At 43.8% G+C, this 27,515-nt stretch overlaps 1 protein-coding gene across 7 annotated transcripts in view; it reads left to right on the top strand.

Moving 5' to 3' along the window:
- The window catches only part of ATOSA (atos homolog A), a 74,362-nt gene that overhangs the window by 38,452 nt on the left and 8,395 nt on the right, over window positions 1–27,515 (top strand). For 3 of the 7 annotated variants that reach the window (XM_068108577.2, XM_068108580.2, XM_068108576.2), the window contains exons 2-9: window positions 15,004–15,182; window positions 15,333–15,538; window positions 18,867–18,992; window positions 19,194–20,298; window positions 26,169–26,315; window positions 26,583–26,686; window positions 26,862–26,964; window positions 27,084–27,311. In XM_068108577.2, coding sequence (XP_067964678.2) covers window positions 15,004–15,182; window positions 15,333–15,538; window positions 18,867–18,992; window positions 19,194–20,298; window positions 26,169–26,315; window positions 26,583–26,686; window positions 26,862–26,964; window positions 27,084–27,311 — 2,198 coding nt within the window. Of the gene's footprint in view, window positions 1–14,505; window positions 14,622–15,003; window positions 15,183–15,332; window positions 15,539–18,866; window positions 18,993–19,193; window positions 20,299–26,168; window positions 26,316–26,582; window positions 26,687–26,861; window positions 26,965–27,083; window positions 27,312–27,515 lie in introns of all 7 variants that reach the window. The other 4 variants (XM_078773043.1, XM_078773044.1, XM_068108578.2 and 1 more) reach the window with 2 other exon arrangements.

Below are 27,515 nucleotides of genomic sequence, written 5' to 3' on the forward strand. Positions count from 1 at the left end.
ATTTATTTCTTTTTTCACTTCCTGAATACTCATAAAAAGCTGACTCATTCACTGCACCAATGAAAATCCATGCATTATTCCATTTCACTGTAGATCTTTAACATGTTATTCCATATTCATTTGTTTGTACCATACGTTCAATATCTGTCCATACAAACGCAAGGGAATAAGTTAGGTTGACTTGGAAAAAACAACTGGCTTTTCCAATCAACTTCAAAACCAGAGTGGATCATCTTCACCCTCACCATGACCCTGAATGTAATGTAGAATCTAGATATGCAAATCATATCCAATTGTCTCTCCTGATGGCTTTCTCCACTCTCAGCACTTCACACACCGTCACCAAACCTCGTCGGCATTGTGACGTGGGAAGAATTAAGCAAGACACAGGATGGTGGTTGATACTTGCTGTATTCGAATATGCAGGTAATGAAAGAACCCTAAAAGATGCAAAAGCACTATTCAGTAAAGATACATTGCAGGTAGCAGATTAAATACCTCAATCAATGGATGATATAATGGTTCAATGTTTACAATAAATACATCGAGTATGCAACCACATGTGCATCCAAATACAAGTCCGACAGGCTAGACGAATGTGCAACCATGAGATACATCAGGGGCAGACAATGTCTACATTACTATCGCAAGACGTGCACCAAGGCACACCTGGACAACCAAACCCCTTTCTTTACTAACATCAACCAACAAATTCAGTAACAGAACATGAGGATTGTTTAATTAGTTAATAGTATCAAATCAACACGGGTGACTAACCCACACAATCAAACTGGATAACCTGTACTCACATAGAATAGATCACATAAATCATGTACGTTTCAGTTCCGTTTACTATTGAATAAACTGCATCGTTAAGACATAAGACATAAGTTAAGACATATCCCAGTGTGTACCCTGGATAAGAATAGGTACGCCGTATCCCTGCGTGTCGTAAGAGGCGACTAAGAGGGTTGGCGTCAGGAAGGGCATCCGGCCATAAAAACATTGCCTCAAAAAGAGAACCATGACAATTACAACTAAATGTGGGCAGGGTACAGCCCGAAGAGGAGATCGGTTTCTGAGGTTTGGGACATGGAATGTAGGGACAATGACAGGGAGATCAGGAGAAGTGGTGGAAGTATTGGTCAGAAGAAGAGTGGACATATGTTGTGTGCAAGAGACGAGATTGAAGGGAAGTGGTGTGAGAATGGTGAAGGGTAGGCAGGGACAGAAATACAAGTTTGTGTGGCAAGGGTGCCTGGAGGGCGTGAATGGTGTTGGTGTCCTGTTTTCTGAGGAGTTTGTAGACAGTGTGGTGAGTGTGACTAGAGTGAGTGATAGGTTGATGATGGTGAAAATGATGATTGGAAAGCTCTTGGTGAACATCATCTCGGGATATGCTCCGCAGGTTGGTCGAAGCGATGAAGAGAAGGACAAGTTCTGGTGTGCGATAGAGAAGCTGATGGAAAACGTGAAAGATGAGGAAGTTGTTGTGGTAGGAGGAGACCTAAATGGACATGTGGGAAGGAGTATGGATGGTTTTGACGGAGTTCATGGGGGTTACGGATATGGTGTGAGAAATGGAGAAGGTGAAAGGATTTTGGAGTTTGCTGATGGAGCTGATTTGTTGATTTGTAATACTTAGTTCCAGAAAGAGGATAATAAGCTTGTTACATACACGTCAGGTGGGTCGACGACAACCGTTGACTACCTGATGGTGCGTAGGCGAGATAGGGGGCACCTCCGGGACACAAAGGTGATCCCGGGGGAGGAGGCTGTTTCACAGCACCACTTGGTTGTCTGCGACGTAAGGGTGAAAGGTGCGAGGAGAGCTCGGCGGGTGAAGTACCAACCGAGAATGAAGGTGTGGAGGTTGAAAGAGGTGACAGTAAGGGAGGCATTAAAAGAGAGGCTGAGTTGGGTAGAGGATGATGTGGTTGAGCTTGAAAGTGGTTGGATGTTAATGAAAGCTAGTCTGTTGGGAGCCGTTGGTGAGTTATGTGGATGGACAAAAGGACCACCGAGGCCCTCGGAAACATGGTGGTGGGATGATGAAGTTGGAAAGAGGATTGACGAGAAGAGGAAGAAGTTCAAGGAGTGGCAGAAGGCGAAGGGTACGGGAGCAGAAACAGCAGAGCATGAAAGTTATAAGGCAGCCAGGAAGGCTGCAAAGAAAGAGGTAGCAAAGGCGCAGGAGGCATGTAGGAAAATGTTCGGAGAACGCTTGGATTCGGAAGAGGGTCAGAAAGCAGTATTCAGGATTGCAAAGCAGATAGCGAAAGAGAGGTGTGATGTGATGGGGGTGAGTTGCTTGAAGGATGAAGTGGGACAAATCGTTGTCGACCCAGATGGAATTAAAGGAAGATGGAAAAGATATATGGAAATGCTGTTGAATACAGAGAATGAATGGGATGGCAACATAGAGAGTAACCCAGTTTTAGGACCGGCAGAGAAGATAACTGAGAAGGAAGTTGAGGAAGCGATAAAAGCAATGAAGGGTAGAAAAGCGGGAGGGCCGACGGGAGTTGTGGGAGATATGTTGAAGGCAGCAGGAAGTTGGGGTGTGAAGAGAATGACAGAGATCTGTAATCTGGTGGTGAAAGAAGGCTGCATTCCAGTGGATTGGGAACTGAGTACCCTTGTCCCTCTCTACAAGGGGAAAGGTGACCCTCTGGAGTGTGGCTCGTACCGAGCGATAAAGTTATTGGAGCATGGAATGAAGGTATTGGAAAGGGTGTTGGAGAGGAGGATAAGGAAGAAAGTGAAGATCGACGAAATGCAGTTTGGATTCATGCCAGGAAGAGGAACGACAGACGCGCTTTTCATTGTGAGGTAGTTGCAGGAGAAGTAGGAGAAGAGAGAGAGAGAGTTGCAGGAGAAGAGAGAGAGTTGCAGGAGAAGAGAGAGATCCGGCGAGGTCACGTCTTTTCGAAGCTGTTCCATGCGCTCACGCTTTCGAAGCTAAGTAATCTTTCACAATTGTGTTTTTGTCGAGACTGTATCTATCTTTCGGTGTGTGTACCTACAGCGTATCTTTAGGAAAATTTTCGGTGCTAATTTTTCGTACATGTATACACAATCGTCGGTTAATGCGTATCGAGTATTCTGAAGCCTAGTACTCGTAGGCTTAGGCTACCGTACCGTCTCCGACCTTGTGGTTTTGTTTTCCCTCAGCGGTTCGTCGAATGCGCTGCAATTATTTTCGTTCTCTGTTTCGTCCCAGTCGTTCACCCCATACCTCCTTGTTTAATATCTCTACTCAAAAAAAAAAAAAAAAAAAAAATATTTCCTTCTCAGGTCTTATTCGTTTATTTGTTGTTCTTATTTGTTCGTTCGTTCTTCGTTCATGTTGTTCGCAATCACATGATCACGTGGTTAGAAATGTATAATCTCTCCCCTGAACAACTATTTTCTCTCATATTATAACACCTTTTTCTTCTTCTCCTACAAAAGGATGCTTTTGTCTTGCTCACCAAATCTATTCATTCCCCCCCAAAAAAAAAATACCATCTCTTACAGTTCCTCTTTTCTACATTCCCTAAACTCTCCAGAACTCCACCCCTCCTTCAGCGTCCTCGAATGTATTTTTGACTCGAAGGTCTCAAACACATTTTGCAAAAAATGTTCGTTTCCCATGAAGCGTACACTTTTCAAAATCCAATCTCACCCCTCCCCTCCAAATCTTCCCCATCCCCCCTTCCCTCCAAAACTTCCCCATCCCCCCTCCCCTCCAAAACTTCCCCATCACCCCTCCCCTCCAAATCCTCCCCATCACCCATCCCTTTCAAATCTCCCCCCTTGCCCCTTCCCTCCCCTCCCTCCTAAACTCCCCCCACACCCCTCCCCTCCGAGACTCTCCCTCGCTCCTCCCCTCCTAGATTCCCCTCTCACCCCTCCTCCTCAAAGCATCCTCCCTGCTTCTTCCCCCTTCCAACTTTCACCTTCATCTCCCCCAACCTTCTGCCTCACTCTTCCCCCTCCTCAAATAACACCTCACTGTGCCTCACCCAATCTCCATCAAACCTTTTGTCCGCCCCATTCTTCCCTTTCTCCAAGCTATTCTGAAATCTCTGAAATCTCTGACACACCTTCAACAGCTCTCCCTACCTCTTCCTCCTCTTCCACATCTTACCCTACCGCTCCCCCCCCCCCCCCTGTTTCTGTACCCGATACTCCCCCTTCCTCTTCATTAACGGTATGGACCTCAAACATCTGGGGCCTTCGCTCAAACTTGACTGATCTCTCCATACAGGTTGCTTCTGACAAACCAGACGTGATCTGCTTAACAGAAACTTTCCTCCTTCATGATGTCTCTGATGCCTTGGTATCTCTCGCAGGTTACTCCCTCCTCTGGTATGATAGACCTGAGCCTCGTCCTGGAGGTGGGGTTGCTATCTTTATAAAAAAACTCTTCCTCACTCGCCCTCCACTGCCCTCTCTCCACCTCACCCCCAGGAATACCTTTGGCTACGGCTTCCCCTTCGCTCCCACCTTTTGTTCATATGTGTGTTGTACCGTCCACCAAACAGTGATGACTCCATCTACATCTCGCTGTCTGAAAATATGGACCAACTTCTATCAACCCATCCCAACTCTCGCTTCCTCATATGTGGTGATTTCAATTGTCACCATACCAGTTGGCTGGGTGTGGGCACCTCTCTCACCAGCCATGGCTCTTCAGCAAAGGACTTCTGCGACTCACTGGGACTGACACAATCTGTCAATTTCCCGACTCGGATCTCAGTCAACGGAGCATCTTCTCTTCTGGACTTGGTTATGACTAACTTCCCTGAAAATGTCTGCTGCTCTTCTTCTGCTCCAATCGGCTCATCTGATCATGTGCTTGTCAAAGTGGACATCTCTCTGACCATTCTCAGAGAGCCTCCTCAGCGTCGACGAGTCTGGCATTTCACTCAGGCCAACTGGCACGGTCTTCAAGCAGCCATCAATCATCTGGACTGGTCTCCCATCTCTACCGACTCTGACATCAACTCATCCTGGGAATTCTTTCGAAGTAAATTGCTCTCTCTCATGCACAGATTTATCCCATCTCGTCTTCAGTTGTCATACCCTTCCTCCCGTCCATGGTACACGGAATGTTGTGGTGAGGCTGTTGCCCTGAAACAACTTGCTTTAGTCTCCTGGAAAGCAAATCCAATGGAAGGAAATCTCTTTTCCTTTCACAAAGCCCGAAACAAGTGTGTGTCCACCCTCAGGAGAGCCAGGAAACAATATCTCACCGTTCTCAAGACCGAACTCTCTTATCTGTCTCCCTCTTCCAAATCCTGGTGGCATCTGGTCAAATCTGTTTCTGGTGTTTGTTCCCCCTCCATCCCCTCCCTCACCTCAAACGGCTTAACGGCTGACTCCGCACGTGAAAAAGCTGAATGCCTCAACTCTGTGTTTGCCTCTAAATCTTGTGTCCCAAACCCATCCCTCTCTGTATCCACCGTACCCAGTCGTACCCAGCTGCTCCTGAACTCTGTCCTTTCCTCCTGACAAGGTGGAAAAGTTTCTGTCAACCCTCGACTCTGATTCTGCAACTGGTCTTGACGGCATCAGCCCACGGGTCCTAAAATCATGTTCTTCCGCTCTTTCACTCCCTCTTTCTGTTCTCTTCACCCTCTCTTTTGCTCAAGGTCATCTGCCATCTGCTTGGAAATCAGCCAACATCACCGCTTTGCACAAAAAAGGTGCAAAAACAGATCCTAGCAACTACAGACCAATCAGCCTTCTCCCAATTATCAGCAAAGTCATGGAATCCATCATTGCTTCAGATATGAAATCTTTCCTCTTCTCCAATGGCTTGATCTCTGATCATCAAATTGGTTTCAGACCTGGTCACTCTACTCTGGACATGCTGCTTCTGCTTTCTCAACAATGGATGGAGGTCCTCAATGCCAAACAGGAAATTAGAGCTGTCTCCCTTGACATTTCACGTGCCTTCAATACGGTCTGGCACCCTGCTCTGCTCACCAAACTCTCCTCCTTTGGTATCCATGGAAATCTCCACGCATGGCTGGCGGACTTCCTCTCTGGTCGTAGTCAACGTGTGGCCATGAATGGGTTTCTCTCATCTCCTCTTCCTGTTCAGGCTGGCGTTCCCCAAGGTACTGTTCTGGGGCCTGTGCTTTTTCTGGTCTTCATCAATGATCTCTCTGACTCTCTTGAAAATCCTCTCTATCTCTTTGCTGACGACTCTACTCTCTGTCGCGCCATTCCTCATCCCTCAGATCGGCAGTCTGCAGCCTCCTCACTCTCTGCAGACCTGGACAAAATCACAGACTGGGCAAACAAGTGGAACATGTCTTTCAATCCTGACAAATCTCACACTCTTACGATGTCTCTCCGAAAAGACCGACTGGACAACCCTCCCATCCACTTTCTGAATAATCCTCTCCAAGAATTTCTGTCACTCAAGCTTTTGGGTCTCACTATTTGCCATGATCTTTCCTGGGAAAACCACATTTCAAATCTGGCCTCCAAAGCCAGTCGCCGACTGGGCATCCTCCGTCGTGCGAAGTCCTTCCTTGGCACACCCGAGCTCCTCACCACATACAAGGCTTTCATCCGCAGCTCTATGGAATACTGCTCTTCCCTCTGGTCTGGTGCTCCTGCCTGACACCTAGCTCGTCTTCACGCTGTTGAAACCAAAGCGTTCAGAATCATTGGAATCTCCAGCGATGAAGCTAACTCCAAAGTTCTTTCACTCACTTACCGCAGGCAGGTTGGTGGTCTTTCCGTCTTATACCGACTCCTCTCTGGCCTTGCCCCCCCCCAGCTCTCTCTGGGCTCTGTCCCCCAAATATTCCTACAGGTCGCACAAGATCTGCCTGCAACCCTCTTATGGTTAAACTGCCAAAATCAAGACTTTCTGCTCACCTTCACTCCTTCATTCCTCTTTTCTCCCGCCTCTGGAACAAACTCCCTCACTCTCTTCAATCCCACTCCACCCTCCAGGTCTTTAAAACAGCTGTTCACCACCATCTCTTATCCTCCCCCATCCAAAACCTTGATCTTTTCTACCCCCACTAATTTCGGTCCCCTTGTGTTTTATACCTCTCCCCCCCTTCCCATGCCTCCTCCCCCCAAGCCCTCTCCCTCCCACACTTCTCCCTGCTCTCAAATGTTGTGGTTGTGTGCTTCCCCTTCTCTCCCCAATCTTGTCTTCCGCTCCCTCTTTTTGTATATTTTGTTTGTCTGGTTGATTTGTTTGTGAAATAAAAGTTAGCTCTTTCACGAGCCTCGATTCAGTATACAAAAAAAAAAAAAGTACATGGAGAAGAGGAAGAAGTTGTTTCTTGGGTTTGTTGATCTGGAGAAAGCATTCGATCGGGTTCCACGCAAAGTATTGACATGGGCATTGAGGAAGTTAGGAGTGGAGGAATGGTTGATCAGAGTAGTGATGGCAATGTACAAAAGAGCGCGCACAGCTGTAAGGACGAAGGACGGGAACAGTGGTGAGTTTGAGGTGAAGGTGGAAGTGCATCAGGGGTCGGTACTAAGTCCACTACTATTTGTAGCTGTGATGGAGGTGCTGGCTCAGAACGTAAAGGATGGTTTACCGTGGGAGTTGTTGTATGCAGATGATCTGGTGTTGATTGCGGAAAGTATGGATGGACTGAAGGAAAAGATGAACACGTGGAAGGAATGTATGGAGACAAAAGGTCTGAAGGTGAATATCGGAAAGACGAAGGTGATGGCAAGTGGTAAAGCATGTGGTGAGGTGGAAAGAACTGGGAAGTGGCCCTGTGCTGTGTGTAGGAAGGGTGTCGGAGTGAACTCCATTCAGTGTACAATGTGCGCTGAGTGGTTTCATCAAAAATGTAGTGGTCTGAGAGGGTCATTAACCAGTGTGGCAGCTACATTCAAATGTAAGGTGTGCACAGAGGGAGCTGCAGATGGAGGAAATGTTGAGTTGGATCTTGGAGACGGCGTGAAGCTGGAAGGTGTGAAAACATTTTGCTACCTCGGAGACATGCTGAATGGAGAAGGTGGATCAGACTCGGCAACGGTTGCTCGAGTGAGATGTGCATGGAAGAAGTTTCGGGAATTGAGTGGCGTGCTGATGATGAGGGGAGTGTCGTTGAAGCTGAAGGGAAAGGTGTATGCTGCATGTGTGAGAAGTGTTATGATTTATGAGAGCGAGACATGGGTCATGAACGTAGAGCGGCAACGAAGGTTGGAAAGGGTGGAAATGCGAATGGTTCGACGGATGTGCAGAGTATCGTTGAGAGAGAGAGAGGAAGACAAATGATGAATTGCGAAAGATGATGGGAATAGAGCCTGTGATTGATGCTGTGAAAAGGAACAGGTTGAGATGGTTTGGTCATGTGTTGAGGAAGGATGAGAGTGACTGGTTGAGAAGAGTGATGGAAATGAATGTAGAAGGAAGTAGAGGACGGGGAAGACCGAGAAAGACTTGGCTGAAGATGGTGGAAGAAGAAATGCGGGCAAGAGGGTTAACAAGGAGAGATGCAGAAAATAGGGCAAAATGGAGAAGATTGTCATGGGGACCGCAAGGCTAACCCACGCTCGAGCAGGGAAAATGGCCTTTAAAATGCATGTCGTTGTTGTGTTAAGACATACCCATATTAGTTTCATCACACGGCATAATCAGTCATACAAATGCCGCTTGTGCCGTTTGTATTTATTTCCAACTTTTATTCCGTCTGGCCTAGTCAAAAATAGACTTTCATCGAAGGCGTCACTTTGCGGGACGACGTCATGAGATTCCGTTGGTGTTCTGTGGTACTTCCATTCCTATCAAATAGCATTCCATCCCATCCCTCGCCTTGGGTGCATCTGTTAGCTTATAATACTCTAAAACTCGAATTTAAAAATTCTGATACTTTTTATCTTTTATTTGCATGTTCTGAATCAGCATTTATAAAATTCAGTATATTTGACTCTTTCAGACTTTCTCTGAATCTAAATCCAAATGTGGAGGTTGTCATCTTCTGTTTCAATGCTTGTTGCCATGGTTCCCACACGCAAAGCTTTCACTCTGTGACCTCAAGCGTCTTCATGCTGTGACAGTTGACCTCAGGGAAAACAAACAAGTTTTGATGCACGGTTTGTTTGTTTTTTCGTTTGTGCCCTCCTTTTAGCAGTGTGTGCTGATTACATCTTGACATTCTTCTACCGACTCCTCTCCGGCCTTGCTACCCCAGCTCTCTCTGGGCTCTGTCCCCCAAATATTCCTGCAGGTCGCACAAGATCTGCCCGCAACCCTCTTATGGTTAAACTGCCAAAATCTAGGCTCTCTGCTCACCTTCACTCCTCCATTCCTCTTTTCTCCCGCCTCTGGAACAAACTCCCTCACTCTCTTCAATCCCACTCCTCCCTCCAGGTCTTTAAAACAGCTGTTCACCACCATCTCTTATCTTCCCCAATCCAAAACCTTGATCTTTTCTACCCCCGCTAATTTCACCCCAATTCCACTTTTTTGAGGTGACTTTTGACTTCTTTCCTGGAAGTCCTTGGTGTCCTTGCGTTTTATACCTATCCTGCCTCCCCCCAGGCCCTCTCCCTCCCACACATCTCCCGATGTCCCTGCTCTCAAATGTTGTGTTTGTGTGCTTCCTCCCGTTCTCTCCCCATCTTGTCGACCGCTCCCCTTTTTATATACTTTGTTTGCTTGTTTGTTTGATTTGTTTGTTTGATAAATGTTAGCTTTCACGAGCCTCGACTCTGTATACAAAAAAAACAAAAACGTTAAATCGAGAAAAAATTTTTTCCTGCATTAAAAAAAAAAGTTCCCACAATTCCAAGCAGCAATGAATCAAGGTTTTAACTCCCTTTAGTAATGACTGTGCTAACCTTTGAGAATTTCACATGGCGTGCACACTAAATATACAAGTTAACAGGGAGATCAATAACCCTCGGCCTCGGTGTGTATTGAATTATTGGCCTGAAAGGGAGAGGCCTGTGTGATGTATGTAACGCGTAACGTGTGCTGTGTCTGTCTGCACAGGCAGATCGACTTTAACATAGTGCTTCTCGTATGTGAAAGGGGTCGCTTCGATAAATACCCCAGCTGGACTCTGCGTTAAATGCTCTGTCCTGTTTTAGAAACTGTTTTGCACATTTTATTAACAATAAGTTATTTATTACTCCCGCCAGGGAGTAATGCATTCGATCGTGTCCGTCCGTGCGTGCGTGTGTGCGTGTGTGTGTGTGTGTGTGTGTGTGTTCGTATGTTCGTGTGTTCGTGTGTTTGTGAACTAGATATCTGGAAAGGTTCTGAACGGATTTGGATGAAAGTTGGTGGGATGATTGCCCTTGGGATAAGGAAGAATTGCTTAGTTTTTGGTGAAGCTCAGGATATTATTCCCGATGCAGGAATTTTTTTGGGGAATTTTTTTGGGAAAGATTTTTTCTGTTTTACTATATTAAAGTTTTTATTCTTATTCTTAAATGAAGTTTTTCTCCTCTAATTCCGAGATATATCAAAATAACTTCTATGACAGTTAGGGCCTACTTTCTTTTTCATTTATTGTTTTGGGGAGAGGGGATGTTCAACAAAACGTATTATTCCAACTTGACCCACGGCGGGAGTATGCGCTCTACTGAGTGGCGTTCTAGTTTATTAATTTATTTTTAAAAAATGTATTCTTCCTCAATTCTGCCTTTTATTTGTTATGTATTATGCATCTTCTTCTATGATGGTGAATATTTTGACAAGAGGGGAGAGGGTGGTGGGTGGCTGTGCCACTGATGCAATGCCCCCTGTAGCACAGAGCAGGAATTTGTCAGTTTTTTTTTCCCATGGTGCCAGTGATATCACTCATACTCTTCACGAAAGGCACTGTGGGAACATCCACCAACTAATGCCAACATACAGAACGCCCATTTAACGTCCATCCAAGGGACGGCACACGCATCGATGAATCGCCCTGCCTGTGAAACACCGGGATGACATTTTATTGCTGGGCTGGGATTCAATCTGCTCAGAGACGCACACCTCTCGGCCATCCTGCCATCCTTGTGTTCTGTGTTGTGACACCTGGTAGCAGCACCTGATGGTTTAAATGAAAAATGACAAAGGATGTTTGGAGGTTTGAAATGACAAAGGAGACCCTGATATTAAATAGAAGGCTTAATAATATTTGCAGTTCTTCAGACTGAAGGGTTTGGTGACGAAGCAATTCAAATATGCATTCACAACAGCTTGAGCAGTAACAGGTGTATGGAAAGTTGGGAAGAATGAGGTGATTTTACTAAAGCAAAATAATTGCAGCCATCTTGAAAAACTTCGTCATTAGCTGTACATCAGCCCCTCCCCTTCACCCCTCCCCCATTAAATAAAAAAACCTAATGAAATGCCAGAAAAATAATTAACAATTAAAACAAATTTATTATTTTACTGAGCTTGAAGCAACTTTGACATGGTCATGAAAATGTATTCCTATCGGTAACCTGTAAGGCATTTAGGGCTCAAGAGTTGTTAACCGTGAATTTTGAGAAAGCTGCACGAGTTTCAAATAAAGAGCTAATCCTAATCCATCTCGGCAAACCCTTTTCCATATATTGATATTCGAGTCGTCCTTGGTTGCAGCTTCCAGGAGCAAAATGCCGTTCTTGCCATTCTCAACATCTGGGTCCAGTGGAATGGCAGACGTAACTGCTCGAATATTCCAGCATGCTGTCTGATTCATTTCACTCCTTCTCTTCTACAGGGTCGAAGGTTGTTGTTATTGTATAGCCCCGGACAGTTCTCTCGAACAAGCCCACGGCACGGAGACAGCCGATCAATCTCGCAGGAACCACCCAGAGATCCCCCACATCCAGGATGGTGCGACCCAGAGATCCCCTACATCCAGGATGGTGCGACCCAGAGATCCCCCACATCCAGGATGGTGCGACCCAGAGATCCCCTACATCCAGGATGGTGTACCCCCGCCTTCACAAAGTCAGGGCCATGACAGAGTTGGAGAAAGAGAGAAGGCAGAGACAAGAGGGAAAGGGCCGGACCATGGGGACCGATCGGCACTCTGACCGTGACCGCGCAGCCCTGACGAATCCAGGTGGCAGGGAAGAATGAATGGGGAAGATTTGGCCCCTGGTTAGCGTTGGGGGGGTACAACCACTGTGAAGAAGCGTCCCCGATAATTGTAGGGTCTAAGGTTGTTCGAAGAGGTGTCCTACGCAAATGACCTACACACCTGCAGACAGAGATACCATACAATATAAGACTTCACTTTGAACGCGAGACAAACACAGCCATTGACCCCTTGGAGCACTCTGGGTGCTGCTGATGCCATCTAGTGGAATCGTCATCTCTCCACTTTCAGAGGGTTTTAAAAAAGATACATCTCTCCTGACTACCCCACTCTCCCCTGAATCTCCACCCAGCATGGGATGACAACTCACGGGATTTGTCCGTGCGCTATCCTCTAAATGCTAACATCAACTAAGGAAACGGCATGAACCATTTTAAATGGCTTTGGCATTTAAGTCTAAAAATCAGGGTTGAATCGAACCAATGACCATCCAGTCTTTGAGCAGATACTCAAACCGCACTGTCACTGAATCTGGTGTGAAAAGCACCTTTTCATTTGTTTCCCAAAATAAACATGATGCTGATATACAACTCTAATATATAACAGGAGATAAACTAGAACAGCACTCGGTAGAGCGCATACCTCCGCCAGGCTGAACAGTTTGTTTTGTATCCCAATGATAGGCCGGATCTGGATTCAGACCTGAAGCAAAATCTAATCGACTTGTTCTCGTCACCTAACCAACTTGTCCACCAAGTTTTGTCATAATTCGTCCATAACTTTTTTTATTATCATGTTATATATTGCTTTTCGCCCGATCTCTCAATGGTGAAGAATCGCTTAAAAATTAAATAATTCTCATATCCAAAGGCATATTCAGATCTTCACCAAAATCGAATCGATTAGTCATTGTCACACATCCAACCGGTCCACCAAGTTTCGTCCAAATCGGTCTACAACTTTTTGAGATATCCCGCTATGTATCGTTTTGGTCCCGATCTCCCAATGGTAAAGAATCACTTTAAAATTCTACTAGCCGAATCCGAATCCGGATCTTTACCAAAATCTAATCATTTCGTCCTTGTCACATGCGCTACATCTCTGCCAAATTTCGTCCGAATCCGTCCACAACCTTTTGAGATATCTTGTTCACAGACAGACAACCAGGGGTGAAAACATAACCTCCATCCACCTTCGGTGGCGGAGGTAAAAATAGGAACATGGCAAAGTGTGTCCAATTTCCTTAAATAATCAGTTATAAATGTTAAAGATTGAAATGATTTTCATCTGTATCTTTCAAAAGTATGGATTGCATACTTGGATACCTGAATAAACTCGGCTGACAAGATAGCTCGGAGCCCTCTCTGTAGCACATCAGGTATTGACCTTTGAGCTGTCTAGCCAGGGTTCTATTCCCAACCCGACTAATTTGTCAGCCTTAGTTTCACACTCAGGTTGATTCATCGATGAAACGTGCCATCTTGAAAGATCCCTCAGTGTTTTTGGGTTGTTTTTTTTTACAATAGTAGGCTATTTGTGGTAACACCACGGTCAACCTGCCAATCCCGACCCCAATGACTGCTGGAGAAGGCAATGGCAATCAAAACGGGCAAAAACTTCCCTTGCTTTGAGACCGCTTCAGGAGCACTTCAACGGATTATGGGCTGAAATCACCTGAACGAATGAGGGAAAACTATCTACATTCTCCATCAATCGGAAAGACGTTTTGCTTTTTCTCATTTCTGATCCTGTGTCGTTTAATGTGTCGTATGGTAAGGAACTTCAACGCAGGAGGCCATTTGGCCATTCAGGTCTGCACAATGGTTGCCAACCTATGGTTGTTTGTCGTTGCTCTATCCTTTTCAAATGCTCAGCACCAATCAAGGAAGCGGCACGTAACATTTATACCCCTTGGCAAAACTCGGCCAAGGGGTAACCGCCAACCTTCAACTCCGAGCAGACGCTGTAATCGTACTCCACCGAGTCTGGTGTACAATATATATTTAAAGTGTATGCAAAATACTTCTGGGTAATGTTTTACTTGTTCTCTCCACATTTGAAAAATTAAAAAAAAATAGGGGGATATTGTCTGCCTATCTGTCCGTCCGTCCGTCATGCTGTCCCTTCCTAAATGGTTGCGCAGAAATTCACCAAACTTGGTAGTTCTAATGGCCACAAGGCAATAAGGTATGAGAGCAGTATCTATCTATTTTTTTATTTTTTTTTGGCCTGCCCCCTCTGGGTACCTGGGTGGGGTTAAAAGGTCAAATACCAAAAATGCATTTACGGGCACTTTGCAAACATTTTTTGAATGAAATTTTGTATATGCAATCAACATTGGGGGGACGCATGAAATATGTAACTATGTTTTATATTTTACCCTTGGTTCGTGCTCCAGGGGTTGGGGACCAAGGGCCACAGGGCTCAAAACAGAAGAGTTTGTTTCAACTTAGAATTTGATATTGGGTCATTCCTGGTGGAACCTTTTCCCATCTTTCAGCTTTGCTTTAGGTCGGAAGTGTGGGGATTTGCAATGGCACGCCATCGACTTCACGCCAGTTTAAAATGTTATTGCTGGTTACGGCGTTCATCAAAGTCAACTTTGTAGCACATCAGGTACCTAGTACCAAATCTGTACACACACAAAATGTCAAATGGTCTAATGTTAATGATTGTGTTGATATTGATTCGACAAATGTCGATTCTTATCCCTTTTACACTTTGATTATAAAAAAAGTTTTTTTTAAAGAATGCAGCTTTGCATTTGTTCTTCTTGAAACCTTGAAACGTGTCGCATTTGAGTCGAGGCCTCTTGACCAATATAAGAAGTGTTTAGCTTTTGTACAGTGACTCCTGGAGTAGGGCAAGTTTTGCTCGTCTACACCTAATTTGCTTCTCAAGCTGATGGCTAAGGACCATTGGTGGACATTCTGAGAAACTGACAACTCCATATTCCTAACAATTCTGCCTTTCATGTCTCCCGGAAATACAATAACAGAGCCATCAACCTTGGGTGAAAAGTGGAAGCCAGAGGATCTGGTGGTGGCCCTAACATTGCTCATTATCGAGGGTCGTACTCCCGAACTGTCACCAAAGGGTCGTGCGGAGGGCCCACACTGCCCAGCTGGAACTTTGCTGCCAGGCTCTGGGCACACATGTCTTCCTGGGCATCAACAGGTGAGTCTTCATGTTAGGTATTTCAAACTTAAAGTTGGAGGTGCTGAAACCAATCTTGCTGTGATAGTTCTTGCAACAAAATCCCTCTTGCTTTAATCATTGAGGAGATTAAGTTTTAAGAATGTGCATCCTTGCATGTATGCGGGGCAGTGTGAGCGTGCGCGTGCTCTCGGAGAGCGAGCGCGACTCCTCTGGAGAAACGCCGTACCCGTCATGGTGGAGCTAGGTTTGAGGGTGAGCTGCTGCGCAGGCCGCGATGACCCTCCGTCAGGGCCCGAAGGAAGCGACTCTGAGCTGGGCCTGAGCCGGGGAGCCCTGCTTCTGGAGCGCTGGGCACTACGTTCGATACCGAAACGGTACACCTGCTTATGGAGTGGAGATGATACCACATGTACTGTGAAGCACTAGCACTCTTGCTTTTCTCTAGTTGTTTTGAGTATTCCATGCCTATGCAGAAATACGTAGACAGTACATCACATCACATCGCATCACACCACATAAGAGCTAAGACGAAGAAATTAGAAACCTTTGTATAAACTATGCATGCCTACCTGTCACTTCGCTGATGGGTTTAATCAAACGACAGCATGTTGTACTTCACAAACATAGTCCATGTTTATCTGTGAGTCTCAATGAGGATGTAAAATGAAGTGAAACACATGAAAGAGGATCTGTTGCTACTGTTGTTGCGGTGGCTGTGGATGTTGTTGTTGTTTCCCTGTGCACACGAAGCAAAAAGCAAGGTTAAGCAATTGGTTCACTTCTATATCTCCGTCTGTCCACAAAAGTCAGTTTATGATTGAGGAACAACTTAATTTCAATAGAATGTTATATTTTGAACACAAATTGTGACATTAATCGGAAAATGAACCTGCACTTTAGCAATACTTTGTCTCTGAATTCTCCCCAATTGCGCATGCACAGAGAGGAGTGGGATCACGTTTTTTTTACTCTTTCTGTCTCTCTGACAGTCTAACAAAATTGGAAATTATTCCAAACAGGAAACTTGATGTTTTTAAGGATGTCATAAAGGACACAAACAACAGGCACGAATAACTAATGAAACTTATTAAATAAGGTGGTGTAAAAGACACTGCGACAACGGTAGAATTTACTTATTATACGACCTTTCCAATATTTAATTTAATTTTAATTTAATTTTATACTTTAGCATGGGAACACATTATATTTTTATTGCTTCGAGAAGTATTACTGCAGTATATATAATTATGTGTGCTCCTTCTATGTCCTTCTAAAGGGTTCCTGCTGTCGCAAAATAATAAATGTTACCGTTGAGACCGCTGCATTACATCCCCATTTCCATTTCCGCATCTTCTTCAATGATTGGAAGAGGGGTTTTTTAATCGGTATCCCTTTGATTGAACGTATGCAACTTTTTGTTTCAAGTAAATCGATTGTTAGCTTTCCAAACAAGTAAATTGATTGTTAGATATCCAACCAAGTAAATCGATTGTTAGATATCCAACCAAGTAAATCGATTGTTAGCTTCCAACCAAGTGAATAGATTGTTAGATTTATAACCAAGTAATTAGGTTATTAGCTTTATGACCAAGTAAATCTAGTCTTGGCTTTACAACCAGGTAAATTGATTATCAGCTTTCCAACTGTACCATATTTATTATTCCACGACAGCAGAAACCTTTTCGAATAAAGCCTAACGGACACACACACACACACACACACACACACACACACACACACACACACACACACACACACACACACACACACACACACACACCGAGCGTTCTCTCATTACCCTGCGCTCGCGAAGCGAAAAGCAGTTGCCGTACGTGTCTGCATTTTTAAAAAATCATGTTCTCGGCAACCGTTGGTCCGATTGACACGACATTTTACCATAGAAGCGCCTCCGCCTGCAGAATTTTTTTTTATTCATAATTATGACGTCATAGGTCATGTGGTATGGACGCCATCTTGGAAAAACGTTACACCTCTATATCTCCCAAACCACTCAATGGAATTTTTTTTAACATGGTTCATTGTCGAGTACTCACCATGGGGAATAAGATATGTTGATGTTGATGGTGATGTCATCGGTGCCTTAATTATGACGTCATACTTCGACAAGTACAACGCTTGATCTGATCAGTATGAATAAAACAAAAATTCCTCCAACTGTTAGACTGATGGACACGAAATTTTCAGAATATGTGCAGCTCCTCCTGTATAATTTTTTTATGATAATTATAATGTCATAGGTCATGTGGTACAGACGCCATCTTGGAAAAAATCGAAAAAAGTTGCACCTCTATATCTCCAAAACCGCTCCATGGAAAAAATTGAAACGTGGCTCATTGTCAAGTACTGCCCTTGGGAAATAAGATATGTTAATGATGATGTCATCGGTGCCTTCGTTATGACGTCATAATTCGACAAGTGCAACACGTATCCGATCATTGTGAATTTTTTTTCTTAGCAACTGTTGGTCTGATGGGCACAAAATTCTCACCATAGGAGCGCCTCCTCATGTAGAATATTTTAATGATAATCATGACATCATAGGTCATGTGGTACAGGTGCCATCTTGGAAAAACTTCGCACCTCTATCTCTGAGACCACTCCATCGAAAAAATTGAGACCTGGCTCATTGTCAACTACTCCCCATGGGGAATAAGATCTGGTAATGATGATGTCATCGGTGCCTTCGTTATGACATCATAATTCAACAAATCTCAACACTTATCCATCCGATCATTATGAATTTTTTTTCAGCAACTGTTGGTCTGATGGACACGAAATTTTCACCTTTGGAGCACCTCCTCCTTTAGAATATTTTAATGATAATCATGACATCATAGGTGATGTGGTACAGGCACTATCTTGGAAAAACAGAAAAATGTTGCACCTTAATATCTCCAAAACCGCTGCTTGGAAAATATTGAAACATGGCTCATTGTAAAGAACTCCATATGGGGGAAAGGTGTTAACGATGACGTCATTGGTGCCATAATTATGACGTCATAATTCGACAGGGACAACGCTTAGTCTGATCAGTTTGAAATGTTTTGAGTTTGATCTATGCAACAATTATATTGGAGAATATAAATTTATGATGTCATCACTCACGTGGTCTGGCAGCCATATTGGATCAAAGAAAAACAATGGTTCAAAAACAGAAGAGTACGCTCACAACAAGTTGACTGTGCAAGGTAAGTATTCTATGAATACCATCTAGTTTTTGTTTCGAGTCAAGGCTCGTTGAAGAGCTGGAACATTGAACAGATCAGGACGCAACATAACAAAAGGAACAGTGGAGATAGGGGGTAATAGATTACAAGATAATACAAGGTTTGGGATTACCATTTTTGGATTAGTTACAGGTTTTATTTTTGTATGGGATTACTATTTTAGTAATAGATTAGAAGGAAAAACTTCATATAAATAAGACAACACATAAATCAACCAAGTAGTTGGGATCTGAAACTGTGATCCCCACACCACGAGTCACATGCCCAAATGAGAATCCCAAACAAGCCAACTCTTTATTTTTGAATGTAACTTTCTAAAATCATGAATTGAATTTCTTCGCTATGCAGACATCTTATGTTTTGTATTTGCCAGCACCTAGTCATGCTGAAGGTTTCTCGAGATCTCACAAATTAGTGTGGTTTGTGCATTTACAAAGTGTGCCTTTTCCTGCAGAGCTGGAGATGCTCTTATGGGAGACAAAGCTCTTCTACAAGCCATCCGCTCCTATGTCCACTTTTCCCAACTCAGCGCTTGGCTTAGCGCAGTACAAGGAAACCTTTCCTACACAATATTCTACAGGTATTTCCATTGGGTTATGTTTGCCTCAGATAGAGCAACAGTATTTGGCAACGTGATGTGTCTAGGTTTGAAAACACATGGGAAGAGGCCCATTAAGATGTACAGAGTTTGTTTTTTTGAGAAAGACATGTTGATTTTATATAAATCATGTATGACTTCTATTTGCTGTGTCTAATCGCTATTGTGTGTTGCTGCCAACAGGGTCTGTGCACCGGGTGAGTCTCTGGTCAGTGATTTTGAACATTCGCCTGTAGAGCACTCGTTTCCTACCACAGCGTCTACTCCTGGCTGTACGTTGCGCGTATCCGTATCAGCACTTCCTTACTTACCTGGCCTACCCACCATCTACTGCAGTCTGCATGCATCCCTGCACCTTGATACTTCTGGCCCCACCAGCAATGCTTCCCCTGGACCATCCAGTCCAGCCACCTCTATTTCTGTATCATCCAGTGATGTAAGAACTCAGGTCTCCTTTGAGACTGGCGCTATAGATGCAGAACAGAACTTGAGGGTTCCAAGCAAAGTGGTGTTGGAATACATCCGTCCCCACCTGTTGAATTGTGAAAATTCTTCACCGGTGGACCACCCTCGAGATTATTCTGAAGAAAATGATGTCTCGACCAGAGAAATGCCAGTTGAGCAACAGCCTAGGTGCCACATGCCAGGCCGAAGGCCATCAGGAAGAACTCTTAAGCTGACACTGGGGACAAACCCAGATAGAAGCACCAGTCATACTTCTCCACTTGCTTCCTTGCTTCAAGGCAGAGAGGTGATAGCGAACATCGCTGAGCGACTAGCTCTCTGCGACTTGGATAGCTCACATCTCTCAGACAGTCAACCCCCACTGGCTTCTGCAGGCAAGCTGTCTGCATTGTCAGAGCTTAAGCAGACAGTTAGAGATCCTTTTGGAGCAGTTTGCAAATCTCAGCACACTGAGGTGCAGAGCACAACTGACAAGACCACCCCCCGTGTTGCAGAACTGAGCTCCTGTCGTGGACACGAGACTCCGATTGGCATTGGTTCTGTCTTCAGTCGGCACCGACCAACAAAACTCCGGGTCAAAAGGAAACTTTTGCCTTCGCCGGCGAAGGTCAAAGTCACCGAAGAGGAGGATCGGTTGGAGAGCTATGTTTTTGATGGTGATAAGGAGGAGGAGGAGGACGAAGAAGCATCACCTGATGACGATGATCCTTGTCATTCGCCACCTGCCAAGTGCAGTGTCCCACCAGCACTGGGATGCAGGATTGATGGCAGCCGGGCTTTGCGTGGCACCACAAAACTAACCCGTGTTGGTTTGCCCAGACAGGTAAAAAAGGGAACTTTAAAAAATACGCCATGTCATTGTGCAATTGTTTGAATCGTCTGCAGTTACTATTTGCTCCAATTATTTTACCTTAATTTGCTTCTTTATGATCCATACACATAGATTTCACAGCTTTGGGTGTTACCATAGGCATAGTGATGACAGGCCAAAGGGAAGGAGGAGTTATAATTGTTGGACAGATATTGCGTAATGACGTAATGATATTGTGTCGATCAGATCCAGATGTCGTGCGCTGTCGGAGCCCAATTAGCGACGACCAGGATCACCGATCACGTGTGAAATTAGTTATTTAACTTCCTTGTTCCTCTCTCTTTTGCTTTCGACCTTTTGGATTGGAATCCCCACTTTCCTATCATTTCGCCCTCTTTATAATGTGTGCGGCCATCGGGTTACAAGTGACTTGTTACATAAATGTCATTATAGGAGGAAAATAAAATTCCATTCAAGGAAGAAAAATTACTTATTTGCTTTCAAAACTTTGTTTTCAATGTTGTTGCACTTTGTCATGTCACATGACTCAATTATATGATTATGCGCATCGAATTTGCATATTAATTATCGACTCAAAAAGAAATTGAATTTCCTCGTTTTTGTCACAACTTTTTAATGCAATTAATGTTTTTAATTTGTTTTAATTTGTTTTTAATTAACTTTAATGTTTTTGTCACCACCTTTATTCAAATTGGTTCAGATTTGGAGTATGTACTGTATGTAAAAGAGCTATATATCATGAACTAACCAACATGTATAGAAGTACCATGTTTAAAAATACATTCAACATTTTTAAAATGAGCTTTACCTCGTCAAGAAGGAAAAAATCATAAACAAGTACACATACATTCAAAGTACACTGCCCCCTTGCCAAATAATTAAATATCCTACAGCGCGGCATTGCCGGGGCACCTCCGGCGCCCGGCAATACTGCAGTGCAGCTCATAGAGGCTGCTTTGGGAGGGAGAGGTGTACACTAATTCATTGATTAATTGTATAATTAAAATCAATAAAAGATTATCACAAATTATTTTCTTAATCAATTGGCTAATAGCATAACTAAACCACTCGTGCTTCATCCGAAGATGTATCTTTTAGAAATTTAATTAAATAAGTCATTAATAAAAAAATAAATAATTAATTGATTCGCCAATAAATAATTAATCGATTAAATGATTAATCAATAAATCAAAAATATCCTTGATAGCCACATCACTTGGTCACTGTCATGTCCAAATATTAGCTTCCCAGCTCAAAAGGTGCCTGAGATATTGGCCAAATGAGAAAGAAAATAAATAAATGATTAATAATGAAAATAAATAAATAATAATCATTTAAAAATTGCATTATCAATCAATTCGGTCACAGAACACATAAACCACCACCATTTCATCAGAATCTGTAACTGGGGAAAAAAAAAAAAAAAATTTGGTCATAAATCAAATAATTAAATAATTAATCGATTAATTGATTAATTAATAATTGATTAATCAATAAATCAAAAATATCCTTGATAGCCACATCACTTGGTCACTCATGTCCAAATATTAGCTTCCCAGCTCAAAAGGTGCCTGAGATATTGGCCAAATGAGAAAGAAAATAAATAAATGATTAATAATGAAAATAAATAAATAATAATCATTAGAAAATTAAATTATTAATCAATTCGGTCATAGAACACATAAACCACCACCATTTCATCAGAATCTAACTGAAAAAAAACAAAACATTTTAGTCATTAATCGAATAATTAAATAATTAATCGATTAATTGATTAATTAATAAATCAAAAATATCCTTTGCAGCCAAATCACCTGGTCATTGGCATGTCCAAATATGAGCTTCCTAACTCAAAAGGTGCCTGAGTTAATGGTCAGAAGAGAAAGGAAATTTGATTAATTAAATAAGTACTTAATTAATCGCTAATAATTAAATAACTCCTCAATTTATTGATTAATCAAAAAACACAAAATACCGTTTTTGACAAAGGACTTGCTCACTATTGTGCCGAAATTTCAGCTTGCTAGCTCAAAGGATGACTGAGATATCGTCCGGACAAACAAACAAACAAACAAACAAACAAGAAAGCAAGAAAACAAACAACGAGAGTGAAAACTGAGTACTCTCTTTCAGCGTGCGTCACTGCCGAGCCCCCTTCGGTGCCCGGCAATGACGATTTGCAATGCCTGGAGACGGCATAGGAAAGGTGCGGTGTACAAAAAGTTAGGTACTGGATCTCATTCTTAATTCAGGACATTCGATACACTGAAAAGAGAATCTGTTCCAAATTAGAAGTCGGCCCACACTTCTCTCCTGCTTCAAATTTTATGATAGAAAATCCATAAAAATATAGATTCTGAGATAGACGCGCTTAAAGTTCCGTTTATGATTGCGGAATCACATGCACTTCCAAAATAAACATTATAATGATGATTTTTGTTCGTACACAATTTGATGATGCACTGTACGCAATTTGGCAATACACTCTACGCAATTTGGTGATGCACTCTACACAATTTGGTGATGTACTCTACGCAATTTGGTGATGTACTCTACGCAATTTGGTGATGTACTCTACGCAATTTGGTGATGTACTCTACACAATTTGGTGATGTACTCTACACAATTTGGTGATGTACTCTACGCAATTTGGTGATGCACTCTACACAATTTGGTGATGTACTCTACCCAATTTGGTGATGCACTCTACACAATTTGGTGATGTACTCTACCCAATTTGGTGATGTACTCTACACAATTTGGTGATGCACTCTTCACAATTTTGTGATGTACTTTACACAATTTGGTGATGCACGCTATGCAATTTGGTGATGCACTCTACACAATTTGGTGATGCACTCTACGCAATTTGGTGATGTACTCTATGCAATTTGGTGATGTACTCTACGCAATTTGGTGATGCACTCTACACAATTTGGTGATGTACTCTACACAATTTGGTGATGCACTCTTCACAATTTGGTGATGCACTCTTCACAATTTGGTGATGTACTTTACACAATTTGGTGATGCACTCTTCACAATTTGGTGATGTACTTTACACAATTTGGTGATGCACGCTATGCAATTTGGTGATGCACTCTACACAATTTGGTGATGCACTCTACGCAATTTGGTGATGCACTCTACGCAATTTGGTGATGCACTCTACGCAATTTGGTGATGCACTCTACGCAATTTGTTGATGCACTCTACGCAATTTGTTGATGCACTCTACACAATTTGGTGATGTACTCTACCCAATTTGGTGATGTACTCTACACAATTTGGTGATGCACTCTTCACAATTTGGTGATTTACTTTACGCAATTTGGTGATGCATGCTATGCAATTTGGTGATGCACTCTACACAATTTGGTGATGCACTCTACACAATTTGGTGATGTACTCTACGCAATTTGGTGATGCACTCTACACAATTTTGTGATGTACTCTACGCAATTTGGTGATGCACTCTACGCAATTTGGTGATGCACTCTACACAATTTGGTGATGCACTCTACGCAATTTGGTGATGCACTCTACACAATTTGGTGATGCACTCTACGCAATTTGGTGATGCACTCTACGCAATTTGGTGATGCACTCTACACAATTTGGTGATGTACTCTACACAATTTGGTGATGTACTCTACACAATTTGGTGATGCACTCTTCACAATTTGGTGATGTACTCTACGCAATTTGGTGATGCACTCTACGCAATTTGGTGATGCACTCTACGCAATTTGGTGATGTACTCTACGCAATTTGGTGATGCACTCTACGCAATTTGGTGATGCACTCTACACAATTTGGTGATGTACTCTACACAATTTGGTGATATACTTTACACAATTTGGTGATGCACTCTTCACAATTTGGTGATGCACTCTACACAATTTGGTGATGTACTCTACGCAATTTGGTGATGCACTCTACGCAATTTGGTGATGCATTCTACGCAATTTGGTGATGTACTCTATGCAATTTGGTGATGCACTCTACACAATTTGGTGATGCACTCTACGCAATTTGGTGATGTACTCTACGCAATTTGGTGATACACTGTACATAATTTCCCCACAGACAAAGCACTTGTACTGTATGCATTGTTGGTTTGAGCTGTGCACATGCTGTAAATAGCCCAAAGGTCGGTGTTGGACTGCTCCAATTGCAGGTGGTAGGGTATCAGTTTCAGATTGGGATGTTTTGAAGCATTTCACATCGTTGCCTTGTTAACCAAATAAATCCACATTTTAAATTATGTTGAAACGCGTATGTTAAAATTGTTAAAATGCTGAATATTTTATTTTTATGACTTTAACATATTTCCTCTTTTTTTTGTTGAATTCTGATTCTATACACCGAAGGGTAATTTAGTACTAAATTTGAAATTTGATTTTTTTTTTTTTTTTTTTGCTAATAAGTCACTTGTAACCTATAAATTTTTCACTTTCATGTTAGAGTTTCCTCTGACGTTGGAGTTTCCACACAAGATACGCCATGACGTATGAACCATGACGTATATTGAGGACAGGTGTGTGAGGGGGGAAAAAAGCAAAGCCACTTGAGGCTATTATATGGTATCATATGTGGTATCATAAACGAGGTGAGAGGCCTCAGCGAGTTTGTTGGGCTGGCACGATGGCCTCGAAATACGCACACTCGCCTCTAAGCTGTCTCGCTTGGGTTAGAATCCCGACCCGGCTACATCCAAACTGCCATCCCGTTGTTTCACAGTCGAGGAGATTCGTCAATGTGTGCGGTACCTTGGATGAACGTTAAACTGGGTGTGTCTCATCTGCCGGCATTAGTTTGTGGACATGAAAGATCCCACGATGTCCTTTGGAAAGAGTAGGGGACCTTGGGGAGCTTCGGGCTCTTTTATATATGCCCCCCCCCGACCCCCCCAATAGAAATTACTGACTCTGCCAGTGCCTGTGGGGCGCTAGTATTGACTTTTGGCCCTGGGCTCCACTAACCCTAACTACGCCACTGGGTGTTATAAAAAAAATATATATATAACCACCTTTAGAGGCCATTTTTCCCCGCAAAGCGGGGGTTGGCCTTTTTCGGGAACCGTGGTTGTTGTTGTTTTTCGGTCCCCTTTTTGAAGCAATGTTTTACGGCCGGATGCCCTTCCTGACGCCAACCCCTTTTGCCGCCTTTAACGACAAACAGGGAATTACCAGTGAACTGGTACTCAATTAGCCGACCTCGGAAGGATGACAGGCTGAGTCAACCCCCCTGGCGTTAATTCAGCGATCGACCGGGATTCGAACCCAGGATCCTAGGATCATAAGCCGGCACCCTAGCCGCTAGCCCAACACCAGGGTTGCCCTACCAAATTTGAAGGGCTGGCAGGAGGATATCAGGGGTACGTGCACTCACCTCCAAGCTGTCTAGCCTGGGTTCGAATCTCGGCCCAGCTGTAAACTGTCACCCTGGTATTTCACATGCAGGATGAGGCACCAATGTGTGTGCCATCCCTCAGATGGATGTTAAGCTCCGCATCCCACCCGGCAGTATCGGTTGATGGACGTTAAAGATCCCGTGGTGTTCTTCATGAAGAGTAGGCGAGATATCGCTGGCACCATAGACAAATTACAAATTCCTGCTCTAACCTACAGAGAGGAGTGCATCAGGTGCACTGGCACGCCCCTGAAAACTGGTGCTCACCCACAGCCATGCGCTGCATACGAACGATGAAGTTAGCTTTGCACTTTCACAGCTAGCTTTGCTAGTCATGGAAGCTTGGACTGACCTCTTAAGTCAGAGGTCATAGTACCTTGCAAAATGTAAGTCTGCATTATGAATGGCTGAGCAGACAAGTTATCCTCACCTGTCCCTCTTCCCAGCCTGTCCATCCTGCCAAAGTGGCAGAGGTGCCATCCTGGTCGAAATCTACAGGCAGTCTTTTGTTGGGTCAGAAGCGAACCCTGCACAGTGCGTGCCTTCCGCCAACTTTCCATCCTCACACCGGCCTGCCTTCTTCCTCCAGTCCTGTAAGTGACACACGCACACACACACACACACACACACACACACACACACACACACACACACACACACACACACACACACACACACACACACACACACACACATACATATTTGTAATTAGCAATTTTCTGTTGTGGTGGTGACATTGTTGAGCTGGATATAAAAGTTGAAAAGAATGTGCATCAGCACTCTTTCTCTTGGTCCTCTGAAGCAATCGTCACAGGGGCTTCGTCCAAAATAGACCTATCTGTTGGTGTTTGAATGCTTAGGCCCCAGAAAGGAGAAGCAAGAAGGGTTGTTTTGACGTGGACGCGTCTTTGCTTCAGAATAACGGCCACATCAAGCAAGTGAACATTCTCCCACCCTTTCCAATGCAAGTAGTAACGATGGGCGATGTTTGGTGTGCATGGGACTGAGGTCGTGGGGGCCTGCGCAGATGACTTGTTGATGCGCAGCGGCAATGGGGATGATTTTAAGGCACACGATCGGGGAGTTAGCGGGATGTGAACGAGCCATAAGCACAGTGCTGAGGTAACTTTGTCTTGCAGAACGAAATTCCTGAGCCGGGAGGCCTGGAAGGAGCGAGACGGTGCTTCGGCTCGTGCCAGTTCGCATCCTGTGAGCAGCCATAATCTCCTGGGGACATTTGAGGTGAGGGATGGTCCGCTAACCCACTCGGCCTCTGTCAAGTACTGCTCTCAAAAATGTATTAATTTGCAATCTGACCTCTGACCTTGTTAATTCAAGCCACAATGCCTCATCCGCACCAGGAAAGCGTGCTGAACCTCCGACTGCCCGTCATGGGAACGGTGAGTGGCTTCCTCGCGCAGCTTGGCGCGAGTGGAGCGTTTTGTCCCAGCCACGTGTCCCTACCTGTGCACGTGTATTTCTTCCACATCGCTGACGACTGCTCTCCATCGCCATACTTGGGCATCCTCTCCCTCCGGCCCCTCGGTTACCGTGGATATCACGTACCACGTGCTGGCACAATTCAAGTGGTGAGGCCTGCGTTTATTGTCGCTACCGACTTGTTACACTTCGAGCACCACCTCTTCCACATTGTAATATGTTGACAATACATGAAAATCCCCATGAAAGAGAATGTTGCATGTGGCAGTTTACATGTTTCACGTATGCAAAGATGGTGGACTTTTACCCATTCCCACTTCCCTTTGTCTTTGCCAAATAATTTGTAGATCATT

Source organism: Myxine glutinosa, chromosome 2 (assembly GCF_964187855.1).
Source record: "Myxine glutinosa chromosome 2, kmMyxGlut1.1, whole genome shotgun sequence".
NCBI lineage: Eukaryota > Metazoa > Chordata > Myxini > Myxiniformes > Myxinidae > Myxine > Myxine glutinosa.